The sequence below is a fragment of the Octopus bimaculoides genome, chromosome 6, assembly GCF_046866305.1.
Source record: "Octopus bimaculoides isolate indiv1 chromosome 6, ASM4686630v1, whole genome shotgun sequence".
In the NCBI taxonomy this organism is placed as follows: domain Eukaryota; kingdom Metazoa; phylum Mollusca; class Cephalopoda; order Octopoda; family Octopodidae; genus Octopus; species Octopus bimaculoides.
Window position 1 is genome coordinate 74,184,563 of NC_142933.1, and position 22,005 is coordinate 74,206,567.

The 22,005-nt window shown below is 35.6% G+C and overlaps 2 protein-coding genes and 1 long non-coding RNA gene across 3 annotated transcripts in view; 2 read left to right on the plus strand and 1 right to left on the minus strand.

Moving 5' to 3' along the window:
• LOC128248134 (uncharacterized) overlaps positions 1–22,005 on the minus strand; it is a 73,835-nt gene that overhangs the window by 26,269 nt on the left and 25,561 nt on the right. The window contains exons 2-5 of the mRNA XM_089354039.1: positions 18,219–18,313; positions 14,885–14,948; positions 13,589–13,677; positions 5,999–6,068 (exon numbers count right to left, since the gene is read on the minus strand). Of these exons, the coding sequence (XP_089210165.1) occupies positions 5,999–6,068; positions 13,589–13,677; positions 14,885–14,948; positions 18,219–18,261 (266 nt within the window). The 5' untranslated portion in view covers positions 18,262–18,313. The remainder of the gene's footprint in view (positions 1–5,998; positions 6,069–13,588; positions 13,678–14,884; positions 14,949–18,218; positions 18,314–22,005) is intronic.
• LOC149135256 (protein ZBED11-like) lies at positions 1,315–2,987 on the plus strand. Its single transcript, XM_089353281.1, has one exon. It carries the CDS (start codon positions 2,244–2,246, stop codon positions 2,874–2,876), a length of 633 nt encoding a protein of 210 aa, XP_089209407.1. The 5' UTR covers positions 1,315–2,243; the 3' UTR covers positions 2,877–2,987.
• LOC149135257 (uncharacterized) lies at positions 6,085–11,118 on the plus strand. Its single transcript, XR_016242312.1, has 2 exons — positions 6,085–7,636; positions 9,552–11,118. It is a non-coding gene; the product is annotated as an uncharacterized LOC149135257 (long non-coding RNA).

Sequence of the window (22,005 nt, forward strand, 5' to 3'; positions counted from 1 at the left end):
TTATTATCACCATTCGTGAACTGCTCTGATTTTAAGATATTTGTAGTCAGGGTCATCGAACTCCCAAAATGTTCATAGCTTTTACCGTCTACCTGCACAAATCCAGTTGAGGAAGAAGCTGACTCAATCTTGCATGATAATATTTTACTAGTAATACCTATAGAAAAAAACCACAGATATTTTGAAATCTATATCACTAATTTTGTTGTGCCTGGGGAGAGTCATTCTCTTTTGGTGCCTTATAATTTATACATGCATGCACACACAGATATATATGTTTACACACTCACACATGTATGAGTATATATATATACATATATGTGTTCTGTGTCTGTGGGTATAAATAAGTCGGTGTGTAAATGTGTGTGTGTGTATATATATATATATATATATATATATATATATAGGAGAATTCACGAAAAAACAACAGACGAAGACAGGTGGTGTAAACAACAAATGGATGTATAAGTATAACGCTCGGGAATAGAGAAAGTCTTTAACGTTTCGAGCCTACGCTCTTCAACAGAAAGGAACACTGAAAGAAACAAGGAGAGAAACAAACTATGTGTAGTGGTCAGTGATCTATCATGGCGAAAGCCAGACAGAAGGATCATACAGGAGAGTTAAGAAGGGGAGATAACAAAGAAGTAGTGATCCCAAAACGAAGGTGCCTGTGTGTGAGGGAATGCTGGTGACTTTAACATATGCATGTGTGTATGTAGGTGTGAAGGTGTGAAAATGTGGGGATGGGAATTAGTCAGTGCTGGTGTGTGCGTGGTGGTATGTTGTGATGTGTTTTGTTGTATGATATGGTGTAGCATGGTGTGATGTGAAGGTGTTGGGAGGTGGGGGGAGGTGATTGTGGGGGAAACATGGGTGGGGTGTGGGTTAGGCTGAGGGTGGGTAGGGGTATGTGGGTAGGCAAAGGTTGGGGGTAGGCGGGGTATGTGGGTAGGCAAAGGTTGGGGGTAGGTGGGGTAGGTAGGGGTTAGGGGTAGGGGTGGAGTATGTGGGAGAGGGTGTAGAGGTGGAGTGTAAAGGATGGGGTGTAAGGGATGGGATAGTGTCTGAGGGGTGGGATGGGAAGGAATGGGAAGGTGGGGTAGGAGTGTGTAAGGGTGGGATGGGCTTATGAGGGGGTGTTGACGATGAAGGGGGAAGGAGAAGGTGGGTATGAGAGAAGGGGGAAATAGGTATGAGAGGAGAGAGAAATAGAGTAAGAGAGAGAGAAAGTAAGAGAGAAGAGAGAAGAGAGAAAGAGTAGGGGTGAAGAGAAGTAGGAGTGAAGAGAAGTAAAGAGAAGTAGGAGTCAGAGCAGAAGAGGAGGAGAGGAGAGGAGAGGAGAGGAGAGGTTGGTGGGAGGAAGTTGGAGGAAGGGGAGAGGGGGGAGAGGCAGATAGGTAAAGGGAGGGGATTAGATGAAGAGGGGGGGAGAGTTGAGCCCATGTGGCACAAAGGAGCGAAGAGAGAAGATTAATCCCTGTTCACGGTGCAAACAGGAGTCCGGATGGCCCCTGTGCAAGGACAATCCAAACACGGACAGGTGTTGCTGCGAGGAGTGACCGGTAGAGCGGAAATGGCGTGACACCGGGGTATCATTGCCAAGGCGGTTGTCTCGGAGGTGTTCCGCGAATCGGTCGGCCAGGTGGCGCCCCGTTTGTCCGATGTACAGAGAATGGCAGAGAGAGCAGGAGATGCAATAGAGCAGGGGTTTTCAAACTGTGGTCCGCGGATCACAGGGGGTCCGCAAGGACAAGACAGGGGTCCGTGGGCAGCAAATACTTTTTATGGGCAATCTGATTTTATATATGTTTTTAAATCGAAATCTTTTTTCTTATATTTTGTAAATGTAAGCGCATGAAATAACAGGTAAATAATCTTGTAATATATCCTAAAAGTCCCATCGATTAAAATAATTAAGTTCTGACTTGAGCACTGATTGCGTGTCAGGAATTCCATTCACATTAATTATGGTTCATGACATAAGAAAAGTGGGAATTTGTGATTTTTGCGTTAAAGTATTTGCTGAGTTAAGACTGTTTAGTCAGATCCAAAGAAGCACACAGGTACTGTCACGTAATTGTTAAATACACTTTGTTAATTTACACATCCAGTGAAGTTCAAATTATAAATTTTCAGTGTCTGAATATCTGATTTTTATTTATTAATGCTCCTAAATGGCATAAAACCTACATTATCGCCCATTATACGTCAACGTTATTTATACGAAAATTATTTTACACATGCAAGAGCTTCACGTTCAAATTTTCAGGGTGCAAGCATTACTCATGGATAAATTTTTGAAATGGAAAGCTCATGATGAAATCAACTCAGAATCTGATACAGAGACAGAAGAGATTGTTCAGAAAAATAAATTAAGAAAATACGACGTGGAGTATATTCGATTTGGATTCATTGAAAGTGTGTCTAATGCTAACAGACCACAGTGTTTACTTTGTCATAAGCTGTTGTCGAATGAAGCCTTGAAACCAGCTAAATTACAGCGACATTTAACAACACTACATCCTCAATTTGCCACAAAGCCAAAAGATTTTTTTGAAAGAAAAAAGGATGCATATTTAAAAGAGACAACAACTTTTAAAATGTCAATAACATCAAATAAACTACTATTGGCATCTTATTTAGTGGCACTTAGAGTAGCTCGTGTTAAGAAGGCCCATAATATTGCTGAAGAACTTGTATTGCCCTGCGCAATAGACATGTATGAGGCAGTTTTGGATGGAAAATGTGCTGCGAAATTGAAAGCTGTGCCACTGTCAGACAACACAATTGCGCGAAGAATAGAAGATATGTCAAAAGATATAAAATCTCAGTTAATTGACAGTGAAAACAAGCTTTTTTGCATTACAACTTGATGAAAGCACAGATATTACCAGTGAATCTCAACTTACGGTGTATGTGCGATATTGTTGGGAAAGTGTAATGCTTGAAGATTCTCTATTTTGCTATCCTATGCCCACTAGAACAACTGGGGAGGAAGTTTTCAAAGTATTGGACTCTTTTCTTTTTCAATCAGGCTTGTTATGGAGCCAGTGTATTGGCATATGTACAGATGGGGCGGCATCAATGACCGGTATTCACTCGGGTGTTGTGGGATATATTAAGAAAGTAGCACCTAACATCACTGCAACACATTGCACGATTCATCGAGAAGCTCTGGTTGTCAAAAAAATGGATGCTTCTTTGTCCGAAGTTTTGTTATGTTGTACAAAAGTGATAAATTTCATTAAAACAAGACCACTGTATAGTCGTTTCTTTGCAATACTCTGTGGTGAGATGGAGGCTGAACATTCAAGTCTGTTGCTTCATACAGAGGTAAGATGGCTCTTCACGAGGTAAAACAATTCAGCATTTATCTGAACTTAGTGAAGAACTGTTGATGTTTTTGTGTGATTATAATGCTGAACTGGCTTCGATAATGGCTGATAAAATTTGGCTTTGCAAAGTTGCTTATCTGGCAGGTATATTCAACAAACTTAATGAACTGAATTTATCTCTACAAGGAAGAGATTCAAATATTTTATTTAGTCGTGACAAAATAGAAGCCTTCAAGAAAAAACTGGATATATGGACTACAAAAGTTAGTAAGAAAACTTTAGATATGTTCCCTACACTGGACGAATATCTCAGTAACAATGGTTCGGTTAATGTTGATTTAGTAATTGTAGATATTAAACGACATTTAATATCACTAGGCGAACATTTTGACAAATATTTCTCGAAAAATGTTCCAGATAGTATTGAAAATTTTGACTGGATCAGAAATCCGTTTAATCGTTTAATGTTGAAATAGCTGATGACATGCTCACAGGAAATGAACTGGAAGAACTGGCTGAAATTTCATGCGACAGAACTTTTAAAATCAGTTTTATGCAGCAACCACTTTCGAAATTCTGGCTTACTGTAGCCTCCGAGTATCCATTGTTATCTCGAAAGGCAGTTAAGATTTTGCTACCGTTTGCAACAACATATTTATGCGAGGCAGGATTTTCGGCACTGGCCAATCTGAAAAACAAATACAGATCCAGACTTGCTCCAGAAAGTGACTTTGTCATTAATATCTCCAAGAATTGAGAGTTTGTGCAAAGCCAAGCACATCCTTCTCACTAAGTATGTACAAAAAAATCCTGTGTGTATAATTGACAATAAACCTATTTGTTAAATACTGTTAAATAAATAAATGTAAAGATATGTTATTTTAAGCAAATATTTATGTATAAATTTCATAAGCGTTTATAAGGGGGTCCCTAAGGTAAAGCTTGAAATATAAAGGGGTCCGCAAGTCAAAAAGTTTGAAAACTCCTGCAATAGAGGATGTTGGTAGAAATGCAGATGAAGGAGTCGGTGGTGCGATAGGGTTGATGACGGGTGCCGGGGAGGAGGGTTTGGGATAAGCTTGCAAGACACGGTAAGCGTCAGTCGCCGGCCTGTCCAAGATGCGGGAGAGACAGGGAAACCGTCCCTCACGCTATTGTTCAGTGTCCGAAGATATCTGAAACGTGGGTTTATGCTGAACACTTGTTGTCCGGCGAAGGAAGAGTACAGCTGTCGACTGAGTCAATTATAAAAATTGACCCACCGGGAGTTTTAACAAACGAAGGTAAGAATTGTTTTCTCACGGTTGTAGCAATAGCGAAAGAGGCAGTATGGAAGACTAGGATAAAAGGAATTAAGACAGGCAACTTTATCTCTGGCCACAATTTACGTTCATTTTTTACTTTTTATTTGAAAAGGAAAGTGTGGCTGGAGAGGAGATGTCTGTCGGAGTGTACGTTCCAAAAGAGATGGAAGCATGTTGCACGAGTGTTGTGCGTGCAAGGAACCGTGTGAATAGACGGAAAAAAAGGAAAAAAAAAGGGTGCTAGTGATAGATCGGGGCTTGTGGGGTCGGAGCGTGGCCTGATCATCGCTTCATTTGTGTTGTCTAACGTACTGTTAATATCATTCGATTTTTTATATTTTATGTAATTTTTAAAGTCATATTTTATGTAAACCATTCGCATTACTGATCCCAATCAGTTGTTTTGTACCATTCTATGTTTAGCCCCCCGTGGGCAATAAAGAAATTGGTATTTCGTCTGCCGCTACGTTCTGAGTTCAAATTCCGCCAAGGTCGACTTTGCCTTTCATCCTTTCGGGGTCGGTTAAATAAGTACCAGTTACCCACTGGGGTCGATATAATCGACTTAATCCATTTGTCTATCCTTGTTTGTCCCCTCTGTGTGTAGCCCCTTGTGGGCAGTAAAGAAATAAGAAACTTAGCACGCTGGGCGAAATGCTTAACGGTATTTCAATTTTGTTTCTTACTCAATCTGGAGGATGTGCTTTGAAATACCTCTAAAGCCAAATTTATCATATTTATTTTGTCCTTGATTCAATTTTACTTCCTACACCTTGGCAATTAAACTATTAAATTGCACGTTCTCTTTGAGTATGTAAACAGATTCTCTCCTCAAATTTTCCCTACTGCTACTAACATTTGAAAGTTCAAGCTATTCATTAACCTTATTAGCTTCACCTCTAAATTCCCTGATTATCCAGTACAGGTAGATGGGAAGGAGATATGGACACTGATTTCACTTTTATTCATATTAATCTGTCTTTAAACAAATGATTGAAGAACTACACAGCTTCAATTTTGGAGTGTACTTTGCAGGAAATTAGCCGATGTTCAGTGTATTTAATTCAAGTGATATTATAAATTGCTACAGCAGTTGCACAACCTGAGCTGATTGGGACTGTCCAGCAATGAGGATTTTATTCCTATAATGTAGACAAGGTTACTCCTGTTAGCTGATCTCCTTTTAAATATCTTATAATAATAATACCTTGGGTATGTGCTGTGACAGCAAACCACAGCACATACCCAAGGCGCACAGAGCTGCGCTCGGTAGTGAAGTGAAAGCACGTTATAAAAATAAAACTACTGAATAATAATAATAATAATAATAATAATAATAATAATTGAAATATCTACTTGCAAATTTCCTTTGTACTATAATCTTGTATCGTTATGGAGCACTGTCTGGCTTTGTTGCAACGAATGTCTGCATATATTGCAAAAAATATAGAAATAACATGTTTGTTAGAATGAAACAAATGATAAAACTGTACAAACAATAACAGAAATATTTTAAAGATAAAAATGGTAAAATTCTGATATCTCTATATTTCCAGAGAATATTTACATTGTACATTGAAATGAACAGCACAGGAGGAAATTAAATTAAAATTGCAACAGTAGCAACACTACTTTACTCTACAATAGGAACAATTTCCTCCAAATCAGAAATTTTTTTTTTTTCTTTGGTTTTAAGTTATGAAAACCCTAGAAAATAAGATAGGCTTCTGGCAAGTTGAAACTGTGGATTTGATAGTAATATTAGTCCATTTCCCTTGTAATACATAATTGTTATACACCTCAAAACGACATCGATGTTACATCCTAAAGTATACTCTTTTGTTTGAGTACAAAACCTGGCCAATACCTTATTTTATTTTATTTGCAGCAACTGAGAATAGTTTTAAGTTCCAGTTTCATCACGTTAAGCAAATTGGTTATTTAATTATTCATGTTTCAGTCTAGCTGTTATATCCGTCTGGATAAATGAATACACTGCAACAGTGTAATAACAATATAATCGAAACAAACGGCAGTAACCACACGGAACGTAACAACATGCTGTTAGGAACCAACAATCCAACGCGCTAACTCGAACTGTAAGATTTGCACTCCAGCTTTGAACTAACAACACACGAACTGTGGAACTAGCACGAACTTTGCCACACTGGGCATAACGAAGAGGGGCCAGTACAAGGACAGACAAAACATAGAGAGTTCGTGTTTGCCTTTTTTTTTAAATTCCGATTAAAAATTAATTTCGATTTTAAAAATGTCGATTTAAAGATTAACAAAATTGTAAATAAATATTTACACATGTCACGTGAAAGTTACCTGGGCTCATAGGCCCACCATCGTTGACTGACGTTTCTTTCTATTCCGGTTAGATGCCAGCTCCATTCATCCTTAACTGTATTTCCACATTCTGCCATCTTTTACGAAATGTGCTTTGCGTCAGGTATCTGTTTTCTAACCTGATCTTACTATTAAGGTGATACTTAAGTAAGTGACTAGACCTTGGCTGGAAATAAAGGTACCTCTCGCAATCCCTTTCGCGCGTGTCTTCTATACTGTTTCTTTCAGTATGGCTATAATGCAGAAAAAACTTTCCTCCCTTCCTTGTTAAGAGAAAAGGACGGAACAATCTTAATAATTGATTATGCTGATAGCTCTACACGTCTTGTCGTTGTACTCGGACCGCTACTATTTATATGTTGTGGTCCAGTCCATTCTCGCCATGGGGCCTCGTACTTTCGCACAACATCTCCCCTTTTAAAATTTCGGTTGCCAAGTGATGTTGGGGGGACAGACACACACACACACACACACATATATACATATATATACATATATATACATACATATATACGATGGGCTTCTTTCAGTTTCCGTCTACCAAATCCACTCACAAGGCATTGGTCGGCCCGAGGCTATAGTAGAAGACACTTGCCCTAGGTGACATGAAGTGGGAATGAACCCGGAACCGTGTGGTTGGTAAGCAAGCTACTTACCACGCAGCCACTCCTGCGCCTATTTACTTATTTATTTACTTATTTATTTATTTATTTATTTACATATTTATTAGTATCTCTTTCGCTTAGACATTATCTCAAGGTGTTCCGTCTGTCTTCTTTTTCTCATGCTGGTTCTACGGGACTCTATTACTTTTGGTACCCGTACATGGAATACTTCACAGAACACCTTCACGAGAATTTCTTCCTGTTCTTGGGTATGCCTCTTCCTAAGTTGGTTTATATGTTTCTTATGTTCACCGTGTGTGAATATTAGATATATCATACTTCCAATTTTTCTGGTAACAAAACCATCTTCCCAACATTCTTTACAGTTTCTATAGGTTTTGAAATGCACTTTATCATTTATCTCAGTGTATTTCATTGGCTCTTTCGTATTTCTTTTACGTCTTTTTTTTCTCTGGTAATGGCTTATCAAAAATGGATTTTATTCTTCTTGCGAACATCAATTCTGCAGGAAAATTCCTTGAATTTGTACTTGGATTGGAGGTCACTCTATATATTGTTAAGAAATTTGTCAGTGCTTCGTCGTTACTTAATTCATTCTTCGCCTCTCTTAACGCTCTCTTAAAGGCGTCCACAAATCTTTCTGCCTGCCCGTTTGACCTCGTGTGGTAGGGTGGAGTGAAAATATGCTTTATTGCATGCCTTTTACAGAAGTTCTTGAATTCATACCCAGAGAACTGCGTTCCATTGTCTGAAACTAGCGTGTCAGGGACACCGTATCGCGCAAACAATTCGTATAAGAACTTTATAGTTGTCTTAGAGGTTGGTCTATAGCATCTGCAAACCTCCGACCACTTAGTACAGCTATCTACTATGATTAGGTAGTAAACGCTGTCTACCGGTCCGGCATAGTCAATGTGTAATTTAGACCATGGGTTCTCCGTCTCTGGCCGCGACTAATATTTTACTGGCGGGGCTTTGACCACGAGCGCGCAACCTCGGCACGTTCTTACCAAGTTTTTGATACCTCGGTCCGTAGATGGCCAACAGACATAACTCCTCATCAGAGCCTCCATCCTTGACATTCCTGGATGTCCGCTGCGAAATTGCTGTAATACACCTCTTTGTAATGTGGTTAGAACCACCACTTTTGGGCATACATCAGAATATCGCAAATTGAAAAACTACTGGCACCTGTATTTTTATTCTGTTTATTTTTTAAAGCTTCTTTTATTTTCGTAATATACACATCACCTACAGCTTTCATTCTTGTACACTGTGTCGTCACTGGTAGTTCTTGGATAATGTTCGTCATAACACTTAATTTCACTTTCTGCCTGGAGTGCAGCTATAGTCTCTTCTAGTAGTTTCATATTTTTTGAAATTAATCTCGAAACGCAGTTCGCATGACCGACTTTTTTCGATGGATGGAATGTATTGCATTTTGAAATTATAATTAAGTTATATTTTTCCCCAACGTTGCATGTGGCTCACAGTATGAGTCGGTAACCCTTTTTGTAGACCCATAAATCGGCAGCAAAGATTTATGATCTGTTTGCAATAAAAAACGTTTGTCATGCAGAAACCTATGAAATTTATTAACTGCAAAAATAATTGCTAGGGCCTTCTTTTTAATTTGTCGGGAGTGGATGGTAGTATGTTTTTAGGCAGTCTTTCAGTCCTGTAGAGAAATCGGCACATAGGCTAATCCTTTTTTAACATACCGCGGGTGCCGCCCACTTCGAGTAATCAACCTTTTAAATTCTCCACTCTTGTAGAGTCTGTCCAACTCTTCACATACGGTTTCAATTGCTGCGAACGGTACTTTTCTATTTGCTTTAAATACAGGTACAGCGTTTTCACTTACTTGGAAATAGACCTAAATTCTCTGATAACACTTGCAGGAACATTTTTTTCATTTTTTCTTTCAGTTCTTCCGAAGACTTGGTTTTAACGAGACAACCATTTATGTTATTGCAGTAAACATTTATGGGAAGGTGCCATAAATTTAATAGTTCTAACCAAGCTGTGTCAAACAGATTGATTAAATTATCCACAACGAATAATCTTGCTTCGCGTGTTTCTCCTCGAAATGTGGCGTCGATACATGTTTTGCCCACAAAAGGTAATTTATCGCCCGTTACACCACACATATTTTCACTATTTTACGTAATCTCAGTTTACCAGTTTTTTTCTCCAAGTATCCGCATCTATAATCGAGATGTCACTACCTGTGTCTAACTGTAATTTGGTATTCACATTATTCTTACGTGCACGATTTTTTTTTTTTTTTTTTTTCCGTCGCAATCACTGTCCGTTGAAAACACCTTAAAACTTTTTGTGTTTGAGCCTCGTAGTTTTGTTCTGCAATGAGAACTCCTGTGTCCCAGCTTCTAACAACTTTAGCACCACTTTGTTTCTAAACGGACAATTGTTTTTGCAGCATGAGCCTCCATAATAATAACACGGATTGGGGCCTGACACTTTTTTTATTGTGCTCCCCGGACAACCCATTTGAATTTTTACAGTCTTTCTCTTGTATTTTTTTCACATCACGATTAAGATTTACCGTTGTCTGACATTCTTCTGCGATGGTCTGTAGAGATAAATTCTGGTTTACTTGCTCCATTTTCGAGAGACACCTTGCCCGAATTTTTCTATCTTTAGGTGCTATAAGTCCTTGCACGAAGATAAGTGATTTGAACATATCCTGAGTGAGATCCTGGAGTTTGAAACTTTCGCTCGTACGGTTGACTACTCCGGCGTAGGTGATAAAATCATCCTCTTAATTTTTTATTGAGCTCCAACAATCCATTCTGATGTTGAATAATGAACTTCTATCACAAAAAAACATATTTTTGAAAGCAGTTCCATGGTTTCTTGGAAACCAATCTCACTCGACTTGGAAGGCAGACGTTAAATACTGATGATGACAATGATGACGATGATGATAGATGATGATGATGATGATGATGATGATAGATGATGATGATGATGATGATGATGATGATTCAACCACATATGTCCTATTTTGTCCCACTACTTTTTATCATATTGGATGTAGGTTTATGATCCCATCCTTCCGGAACTTGACATCTGTCTGGGTCATGAAATGTTTTAAGTGGTTTTATACAGCTTTCCAAATAATTAAGTTTTCCTTATCAACTGAATTTTTCAGGGATCAAAATAAATGGTAATCCAAAGGTACAAGGTTAGCTGAGTATGGTGGGTGTGGTAGGACACGAATTTCTACCAGGTCTGCAAGAAAACATAGGGTTTAACAATAAAGTAAGACAATTCCCAACTGAATGGCCAATTTCATCAATTGATTTCTTTCATCAATCTAAATAGGAACAATAATTGTCTGAATTCAACATCTGACTTTTACAGAAGGAGCTCGCAATACACAATGCCCTCTTATCACATCAAATATAAAGCATCACCTTCAAATGCTGACCGGATTTTAATTGTGATTCGTTTCATTTTCTCCAGGACTTTTTTCGCTTTGCATGGTTGTAAACAATTTTATATCACCTGGGATTGTTCTTTTCAAAAATGAACTTCTTCCTGTTCGACTTCAGCAGAGAATCACAGATGAAAATGCAGTCCATTAAATTTGTTCCTATTAAATTTGAGACACCTGAACGTCAAAGCAAAGCAAATAAATAAGTGAATTTAAATGCCTTATAATGCACATATGACATACATAGAGTATCTATGATGTCCTATGCTATGCAACCCTGACGTTTTTTATCAATATTTGAGTTTGATCATCAAAAATTTGTAGGCAGGCTGGATTATTTCCCTTCTTCGGTGCAAAATGTTCATTCCTAAACCTAGTGTACCACTTCTTATAAGCAATCCTCTCATCTATAGCACCATCACCATAAACTGCACAGATCATGTTTGTTTTGTTTTTTTTTGGGGGGGGGGTTCCTTTTTGGGAGTAAAAGAGAGGAAAATTCCAAAACTGTATCTTATTTTCCTCTTTTTTCACTTTTAACATAAAATAAGTTATCCACACAGTAGTTGTATAAAAACCTGTGTTGAAATGTCATCTTTCATAAAATACATATATAGTAAAGTTTATTTACAAACACAATGTAGCAGTTCTACACAGATCGATGTTACTACTGTTTAGCCCAGGGAATACATTTTTTTCCAGCTGGCTACCGACACATGGTCTCTATCCGTATACCATGAGCAAGAGAGTTTATTGCTCCCTTTCTAGCCTTAGTGATACATGTTGACCAATGGTTTCTGGGTTATTTCTCTTCTTCGGTACAGAACAATCACCGGCTGTGTAGGACTACCACATTGTGTTGGCAAATAGACTTAACTGTTTCGTATTGCTACTACATATTTCTCGCTCAGAGGTTTAAAACTAGTTGTTTTTCTCTTTACGAGATCAGCGCCTGTGTGTAACTTTAAAAGTATATACTATGAGCAAGGTCGAGTAGCTGCCATCTCTAGCCGGTGATTGTCCTGTACTGAAGAAGGAAAATAATCCAAAAACCATTGGTCTACAGGTATCATTAAGGCTACAAAGGGAGCAATAAACTCCCTTGCTCATGATAACGGACACAAACCAAGTGTCGATAGTCAGCTGGAAAAGATGTTTTCCTGGGGCTAAGCAGTAGTAACATCGTCCTGCGTAGGACTACGTCATTGTGTTGGCAAATAGACTTTACTGTTAGGTGTTGTTACTCCATATTTCTCACTCAGAGATTTAAAACTAGTTGTTTTTCTCTTTATATATTCCATACTTCTGTCATATGAGAAACGAAGTCATGTGCCTAAATTCCACGAAAGGAAAAATGGTACAAACCTTATTCCAACTCAGTGAAATATATTCAGAAATATGTTGTGTCAAGGTTAAATGATCGTTCTTCCTTATTTAAAGAGTAGGTTGATGTTCGATAAGTATTGATTCTATACTTGTAACATTAACTATTTTAAGAGCTTGACAATTTGTGTCAATAACGAAAGCAATAATGAAATTAATGATAACAACTTGAACAAATGGGCCATAATGAGCTCTTATGAAATCACCTGACTCACTGTATGTTCTTTATGGCTTAGATATGTGATTTGTACTATATCTTGACTACAGTGTGGATTAAAATCTTCATAGAAAGATCATTAGTATATCATTGCAGCTACTTAATTTAAGTCTACAAATTTGGGTGGGTGAAATATTGTAATATCACTGTTATAGTTGTTAGCTGCACCAAAGCTAACTATATAGTTAACTGTAGATGTGATGTTTGAATCCTATAGACTGTTTTACAACTTTTCCGATCTTCCATATTAGATATGTATAATGGAATATTCTGAATACTGTGTGAATTGAGGTCCATGTTAACAGGCCACTGATATTCCATTGTAGTCACTTAATTTAAGTGTACTGATTTCATTGTTCAAAAGTTGTGATGCCATATTCCTGTAGTGTGTAACTATAGCTATATTGTTTATAGTACATGAGGTGTTCAGATCCTGCAGAAGTTACAAAATTTCCCGTCTTCTATATTAGTTACTTATTTTGTTCTTAATGATAAGCAGAATGCTGTTGATTAACAGGGCATGATTTGCAGTCTGTATTGAAATGTCATTAATATGTTTAAAGTTTTAGTTATTGAGAGACACATCATGTTGTCTAGGATATATATTCAAAATAGATTTTGTATTATTTTGTATGTCCTCTCACTTCATCTTTCAAAACACTTTCTGAGCATATTAATTGAATCTTGTGGAAATATGAGCTTTTAAATTGGTACATTTGAACAAGTGCTATGTAGGCTCAAAATAACTAAAGTTATATGATCATAATGATGTTGGCTGAAGATTATTATAAAGTAAGTTCTCTAATCAGAATGAGAGATTTGTTTCTTAAGGAAGTGAATGCAAGACATCAATTGCCCAATCATCAAATAGAAGTACCGAATTATTTAAATGATGAGAAGCTTACCACATTTTAAAGACTTGTATTCTTTTTCTATGTCCTTTGGAATATTACAATTAGCTCTGTCTAATTCTGACTTATGGTGGTTCAATTCGCTAAAAAATATATTGCAATTAAAGTAAGAATTTAACATTTTCTCTTGCAAAAGATCGGAATAAATTGTAATGCTGAGAACAAAGGAACTGACTGTATTTATGGATATAATCTAAATCTATCCATGTTCAACTTAGCTCTTTCTAGATCTGATAAGTACTTGACATGTAGTAGGGTTGATTGATACAACTGTACTTTAGCCCGAAATATTAATGACTTTGTGCTTATTCCAGAAGTTAATATTCTTGTTTACAGTGAATAGAATAAGCGTGCAAAAATAGGATTTATAATTTTAAAAATCATGTAAACTTACCATTTCAACCAAAATTGGCAAGAGGAAAATAATATCGTATATTTATTTAAAACCAAATAATTTTAGGACACCATACCTGATATATTTCGTTCCAGGACAAGACTTGTATTTATTTTATCAACTTTCAGAGAAGTGAAAACGAAATGCCATTCACAACAGTATCTTAACTCATCATGTATCAAGACAAAATTAAATACTGAATGTCTTTAGGTTTAGTGATCTATTATTTTTTTACAAATTTAATCACCCCCACTGTTCTGATATGCTGATGATAATATCTCAATGAAATATTTAATATATTGAGATAATTGTTAGATAAATTGAAAAATAAAAATTAATTCCTATAAAATATGATGTTAGTTTATTTGGGGAACACTTCGACCACAGGTAAACAGATTTCTTTAGAAAATAAGTCCTGGATGAAGTACAATAACTGCCATTGGGAAATTATACCATTACACAGTGCATTATAGAAGCAAACTAGATTCCAATGTTTTCTCACCACTGCAATCTATTTGAAAAATGTTTCTACTGACTCTTAATTATCTTAACTTAGCAAGAAGTGCAAGTTAGAAGAACATTTTGTTAAGTGAATATTTTCTGAAAAGAATAGGCCCTTCTATGGTTGATGATAGTTATTAATCTTCACTTTTGTAATATCAATATTTTATTGGGTTCGTGTTCATGTCAATGATATGTAACAGTTATTTTCCCAAAAATCTAGCGTAATACATAACTAATACATCGAGAAGCTAAATTTCATCATCTAAAATAGAACACTAATATTTTATTCACACCTAATTTACTAACATATTTTCCATGTTTTACTGATGACTATTTATCATATAATATTGCATTAAACATATCAATGTACTTACATAACAAAAATTACTTACTTGCATTTCTCTTCATCTGTCATACTAAACGAATTTTGTTTTTTAATGTCATAACAAGAATTTTCTGTAATTGATATAAATTATTATAAATTCACGCAGAAATACAACTTAATTTGAACACTTTCCTAGCAACATCCTTTCAGTAAAAGAAATATTGTACTTGCTTACTCCCCAAAAGTACTGGCCTGGAGCTAAACAACAGCAACAGTTGTTAGAAGAAGAAGGAGGAGGAGGAGGAGGAGGAGAAGAAGAAGAAGAAGAAGAAGAAGAAGAAGAAGAAGAAGAAGAAGAAGAAGAAGAAGAAGAAGAAGAAGAAGAAGAAGAAGAAGAAGAAGAAGAAGAAGAAGAAGAAGAAGAAGAAGAAGAAGAAGAAGAACTTTTTAATGAATTTTTTAATGAATTTTTTACTTACTTTAATACTTTAATAAAAGCCATTCGTTCCTTAAACTTATGGTAATCATTAAATTTATACACTCCCAGCTTATACAATTCCTAATCAATGCTAATTAATATTTTACTTCACACTGATATTTGATAGCATCACATTTTTTTTTCATGGTACAAGCAATGGTCATGACTTTTCATTTCATTTTATAACACTTTGACCTTTGATGGCCTCAAAATTTCCTAAAAGCATTCTTTTGCATGTTGAACATTCAACAAGTAAGTTCTAACCAAAGGAAAAACATTGCAAAAAATATAGTAATGCATTGAAGCAAGAAGCCTTAACACAAAGTTTCTCAGTAGACTTATTCTATCCAGAAAGCATATTCTTATATGGTTAAAGAGACTTACTATTTTAAAATAGACGTTCTATTGTCAAACAATAAAAACATATTTCTTCGGCCAGTTTGAAAATATTTCGAAAATTCCAAATGTCTCCTGAATAAACTCCTGAATAAACTATTATCTTTACTTTCAAACTAATCACATAATATACGTTACCCAAAATACCCCATGAATGGTTTTCTAAGTTACATGCATCAATATTGTCACGTCTCTCTTCCATTTGATATACACAACTTCAATTTATTTCTGACTCCCTAAAATATGACCACCTGATTCGCAGAATCATACTATTATTATTATTATTATTATTATTATTATTATTATTATTATTATTATTATTATTATTATTATTATTATTATTCAGGTCACTGCCTGGAATCGAACTCGGAATCTTGGGGTTAGTAGCCCGCGCTCTTAACCCCTACGCCATATGGCCTTAGGAATGAGAACTCAGGTTCGAAATTTCCCCCAAAACACCTGATGAAGGCTGGAGGGCATATCAACCGAAACGTTGCGTTAACAACAAACAAGATGAGGACAAATATCCGGCAATTGTAAATAATGTACATAATGTACATAATTCCTCATCTCTTAAATGTAGAACTGTATTACTCAAAAGATTTGTCTGTTCAACTATAAAAAGAGGAATCTACACTGCAAACAGAAAGAATATGCATTTGCAAAGAAATGGTGTAGTAAGAAAAAAATCAAGGGAAATAATGAAAAAAAGTGTTCATCAGTACGTAGAAATTTGTATCGCAAATTAAAGTATCAAATACAACTTCTCAGTATTATCAAGTTAAAAACAATTGGACAAATAAGAAGAATTAACGATTACATACTGACCATCATGAGTTTTACAAATGTAAAATAGATAATTTTTAAACTAAATAAACGCTTATTTGAACATATCAGCATGTATTTGAGAGACAATATACCTTTGTATGATATTTTAGAAAGTTGAACAAAATTGAATAGTAATCATATAGCAAATTATTATATTCAATATCTCCAAATACGGCCTCCTTTCATTTTAATCAATTCCAGAAGTCTCTTGTCAACCAAAGAGACAAGATTTTCTAGTTGTTACATTGGTACTCTATAGCATGTATCAGATATTGTTCTCCGAATTGATTTAAGCTGGTTTTACCATTAATGTTACCATTCTCATAAGCTTTTCTGTTAATGACGGATCATAAATTCTCTATTGGGTTAAGGTCAGGATTATTTGGCGGCCAAGTCATAATACTGGATTCCGAAATGTCATTATCATTCAACTACTTCATAGAATATTTTGAGGCGTATGATGGAGCATTGTCCTGCATGAAAATAATCGATGCTCTTTTCTCTGCTGATTGACTTTGATACCAAGGAAGGAAATTATCACTAAGAAATTGACAATTGTTTACAGAATTTATTTTAACTCCTTGTGCAACTCTGAAAGGACTTATTATTGTGCTCCCAAGAAATCCAGCCCAAAACATTACCCCTTCTCCCATTTGTTGTCTCATAAAAATTTGGTTATTTTGTCCACTAAGCAGCCAACCTTTATCCCAGTCGTCTGGACCATCCAATGTTGCTCCACACTCGTCCGTCCATGGGACATCAGGGAAAATTTGTTTCATGTATTTTTCTACCGATGACAACCTTTTGATAGTTTCTCGAAAGGGGAGGTGAAATTCCCATCTTTTTGACACTACCAAGCTTTCTTAGATAAGCATTTCTGATGCTTTTCGGCAGAATGTTGATGCCAGCAGCCTCAAAAGTCTTACAACTCACTTTATGTGGATTTTTCCCGTGGTATTCTTAAGTTTTCGTTCAACTTGGTGTTTAAGGGCTTTGGGTTTGGTCTTTCTCGGAGGAGCATGGGATATCTTGCCGTCTGCAACAAACTTCTTAATTGTGCGGTAATCTCGCGTCAATATGTTTGCAATTGATTATTTGAGTATTTTTTCCTTCAGATAGTAATTTTATTATTTTTTCTGCCTCAGCTGACGTTAATTGCACTCCGTTTGGCATTTTCGCAGATTTTCAAACACCCTTTAGCAACCAGATAATGGGGGGGAAAAGAGACTAATTTATATATATTATCTGAAATATAAAAATATCACATTTATACTGCAGAATATTCATAAAGAATGACTTTTACTTTGGAATATTCAAATAAAATTCGATAGGAAAATAGATTGTTGAATAAAAAAACAATTTTAATACTTTGCAATCTCTTACAATTCACAATGTATTATAATTCTGTCTAGTTTTAGCATAAGGACAGCAATTTTGAAAGAGTGTGAACCAGTCGATGACTTCGACCCCAGTACTCGACCTCTAAAGAATGAAAAACAAAGTCAATCTGTGGGGAATTTGACCTCAGAACGTAAACAGACGGAAGAAATGCCGCTAGGCATTTCTCCCGTATCTGTGTGTCCTGCAAATTGAACAACAGTGATATAGAGTATTGAACGAACGAGAAGTTCTTAAACGGTATTCATTAAACACTAGCGCATTACTATTCTAAATTTTGCTTTAAAAACTTACTACTCACCGCAAGCATACTGTTTGTAATTTTTCTGCCAGTCAGGCGGCATTTTACATTTATTGTTAGGAATCAAAACACATTTATACACGTCCTCCAGATACCTGATGAAGAGTAAAAATATGACTAAATTATACAGTTCCATATTTAAGAGATGAGCAATTATGCACATTATTTACATTATTTACATTTGACGGATATTTGTCATCAAACAAGATGAGGGCAAATATCCATCAAATGTAAATAATGTAAATAAAGTAAATAATGACTAAATTATATATATATATATATATATATATATATATATATATATATATATATATATATATATATATATATATATATATATATATATATATATATATATATATGGGTACAGGACGTTACAAACTGTGTAAACAACATGAAATAAGAAAACAAACGAGTTACATACGCAAACAACGAGAAAAACAAATGGAAAACAGGACTAGTAAACACAGAGAACGACCCTTCAGCAGTTGTCGGCTGTTTATCTACTCCTCATTTCAAGCATTCAATGACAGTATGAGACTTCAAAGACAGTTGCTCCCATAAATTCCAAAATTAAATTTAGGATTTATGGAGGGTCAAATTTGGGAACGAAAACAGGACAGTGGAGACATACAAGGAAAACGAATGAAAACAAAGCTGGAGGGTCGTTAGACCAGAACGAGAGGAAAATGGTGAACGCTGGGAGAAATATTTTCACTGAAAAGAGAAAAGACAGAAGAGAGAAAGAAAATATCCAATCCTTTGAACGTCCGTGCAGGAAAAGAAAGATGGTCACGTGAGGAAAGGCTAGATGGACGATGATTACGTGAATATCCATATAAATTTATGCATACATATATATATGTGTGTGTGTATATGTGTGTATGTATACATATATATATATATATATATATATATATATATATATATATATATATATATATATATATATATATATGTATATATATATATATATATATATATATATATATATATATATATATATATATATATATATATATATATATATATATACTATAAAAGGCAAATTTCTCTGTGTGTGTGTATGTTTAAAATTCATACATTTACACAATTCCAAATTTCTTCGATTAAACAATCGCAATTAATATTCTAAATACAATTTGTTAGGTCACTGCGTCATTTTTTCACTCCAAAAATTTCCTCTTTCTAATACAAATCCTTTCAACTCCTACTTTCTCTTATGAACCTTTACGAAAAATCCAACAACAAATACAAAAGAAAGGAAGGAGAAAAAAAACTATTTCAGTATCAAATGACATTTCGATACTGTAATGACAGACAAACGAAGGAGAGTGAGAGTCAAATAAACAGACACACTACCAATCATACGTAAATACACACATATATATGTACCTATGGTTACCAATGACCTCATTCTAATTGGTGGGAATTATAAGTTTACTTTCCATTTCTAACACCATCTTTCTCAAATACGATCAACAAACATTTATTCCCTACAAACTGTGAGTTTTTTTCTGAAACTCTTTTCGTAAATCTTAAGATTAACACCCGCATCATTACCTACCTAACCCTAACAAACCCTAACCCTAACACTGTAGTGAAAATCGTACGGGTGTTAATCTGAAAATTTAACAATCTTTTTTAAAACACTTTTACTTACTAACATCTTTTTTATTTAGTGTGTGTGTTGCCCATATATATATACACTTAAGACTTAGTTGTGGGTTGGGAGTTTGATCAGCAGAGGTCATTATTATTATTATTTATTTATTATTAGGCATAACTACAGAGTTGTAACCCCCCCCCCCAAACTTTGGAAGGTCATAACTTTCAGAAAAATAAATATTTTTTAATGAAGATTTTCTATGCATATAGTATTTACTATGTAAAATCCGAATATACAAAAAATTCCGGTGAAATCTACGGATGCACATACGCACATAATAGAGAAAAATGAAACAAATATGGACGACTTGCTCCGAAACACCACCGAGTGGGGAACGCTTCTCAAAAATAACCTGCAGTTGTTTCCTTCAGAATTCCTATATGCTCGAAATGTACATACATCAAGGTATATTTGTAGAAAATTTCACGAAAAAATATTAATTTTCCTGGAAGTTAAGAAGAATTTAAGTGGACTCCGTTGGAATTTCCGAAAATTGTCCCCCACCCCCATTCCAAAACACTTTCACCGGAAATTGTTGTATATTCGTATTCTACATAGTAAATACTATATGCATAGAAAATTTCATTAAAAAATATTCATTTTTCTGAAAGTTATGACCTTCCAAAGTCTGGGGGGTACAACTCTGTAGTTATGCCTATTATTATTATTATTTAAAATTTTTCCCACAACGGCGGCTTCGGGCAGGTGGAGAATAGTCGATTATATTGACCCCTGTGTTCAACTGGTACTTATTTTTTAGACCCCGAAAGGATGAAAGGCAAAGTCAACTTCGGCGGAATTTGAACTCACACACTCATACATACAAATATCTGTCATTCTCTTCCAAATATGATCGACAGTCAAACATTTATTCCTTACAAACTGAATTTTTTAAATATATTTCTTAAAACGCATTTACTTACTACCATATATAGACACAGAATACACATTAATACACACATACATACAAATACCTGTCATTTTTTTTATTTAGTGTGTATGTGTGTGTGTGTTGCCCATATATATATATATACACTTAAGACTTAGTTGTGGGTTGGGAGTTTGATCTGCAGAGGTCATTATTATTATTCAGATTAACACCCGCACGATTTTCACTAGGGTGTTAGGATTATGGTTTTTGGGTCAGGGTTACGGTTTTAGGGTTACGATGAGGGTTAGTCTTACAGTTACGGTTTTAGGGTTACGTAATCGTGCGGGTGTTAATCTGAAAAATCACTGAAATGTGAAAACTACCGACCCTCCCATCTGTTATAACTTTTGTTGTTCTGTTTAATATGTATATAGATTATGCCTCCAAACAAGAGAGTTTGCTGGGGAAAGAAAGCAGCCGGTTTAAAAAGACAGCAACAGACTGCAGCAATTCACCACATTCCAGAAGCTGCTTTGAACATAATGCAAAACGGTGCATCATCATCTACTGCCCAATCTGATAGAATTCTGGCAGAACTGTGTAGCAACAGATCGCCAGCAATTGCTTCATCAGAAATTGCCGTCCTACCTCCTGCGAAAAGGAATTACCCTGCTATGTATAATCAAGGCAGCGCAAAAAGTTTGTTTTGCACAAGCATTTGTATAGCCAATTAGACGGATAAAATTTACGTACGCTTAATAATGTTACACAAAACAGCCTTCACACTTTCCCTATTAATTTCGTCTTTTGAATTATGAACATATTTACATCATAAGGGTTTTTTCATTGTAAGGCTTTCTTTTTTAGTTGATTTTCACCTAGCAAGACTTATCGTAGATGGTTATTTCCCTTCGTCGGCGTTCGACAGCCGATGAATAACTCCCTTGGCAAACAGGACACAGTCGTGTGTCGATAAGCCAGCTGGAGGAGATGTCCTCCTGGGGCTAAAAGCAACAGTAACACCCACCCCTAGGGGTCAGCCACACTTAAGTGGCAATATACTACACTTTATCGTGCAGTTACTGTTAATACTTCATTTAGAGAATTAACATTGCTTGTTTTCACCTTTTCAATATCAGTGAAGAATGCCACTGGAAAAGAAGATATAAGATTTGCCAGGTTTTTCTCTCTCACCAAGGTCATCGGCTGTCGAACGCCGACGAAGGGAAATAACCCTGAAATCCGGA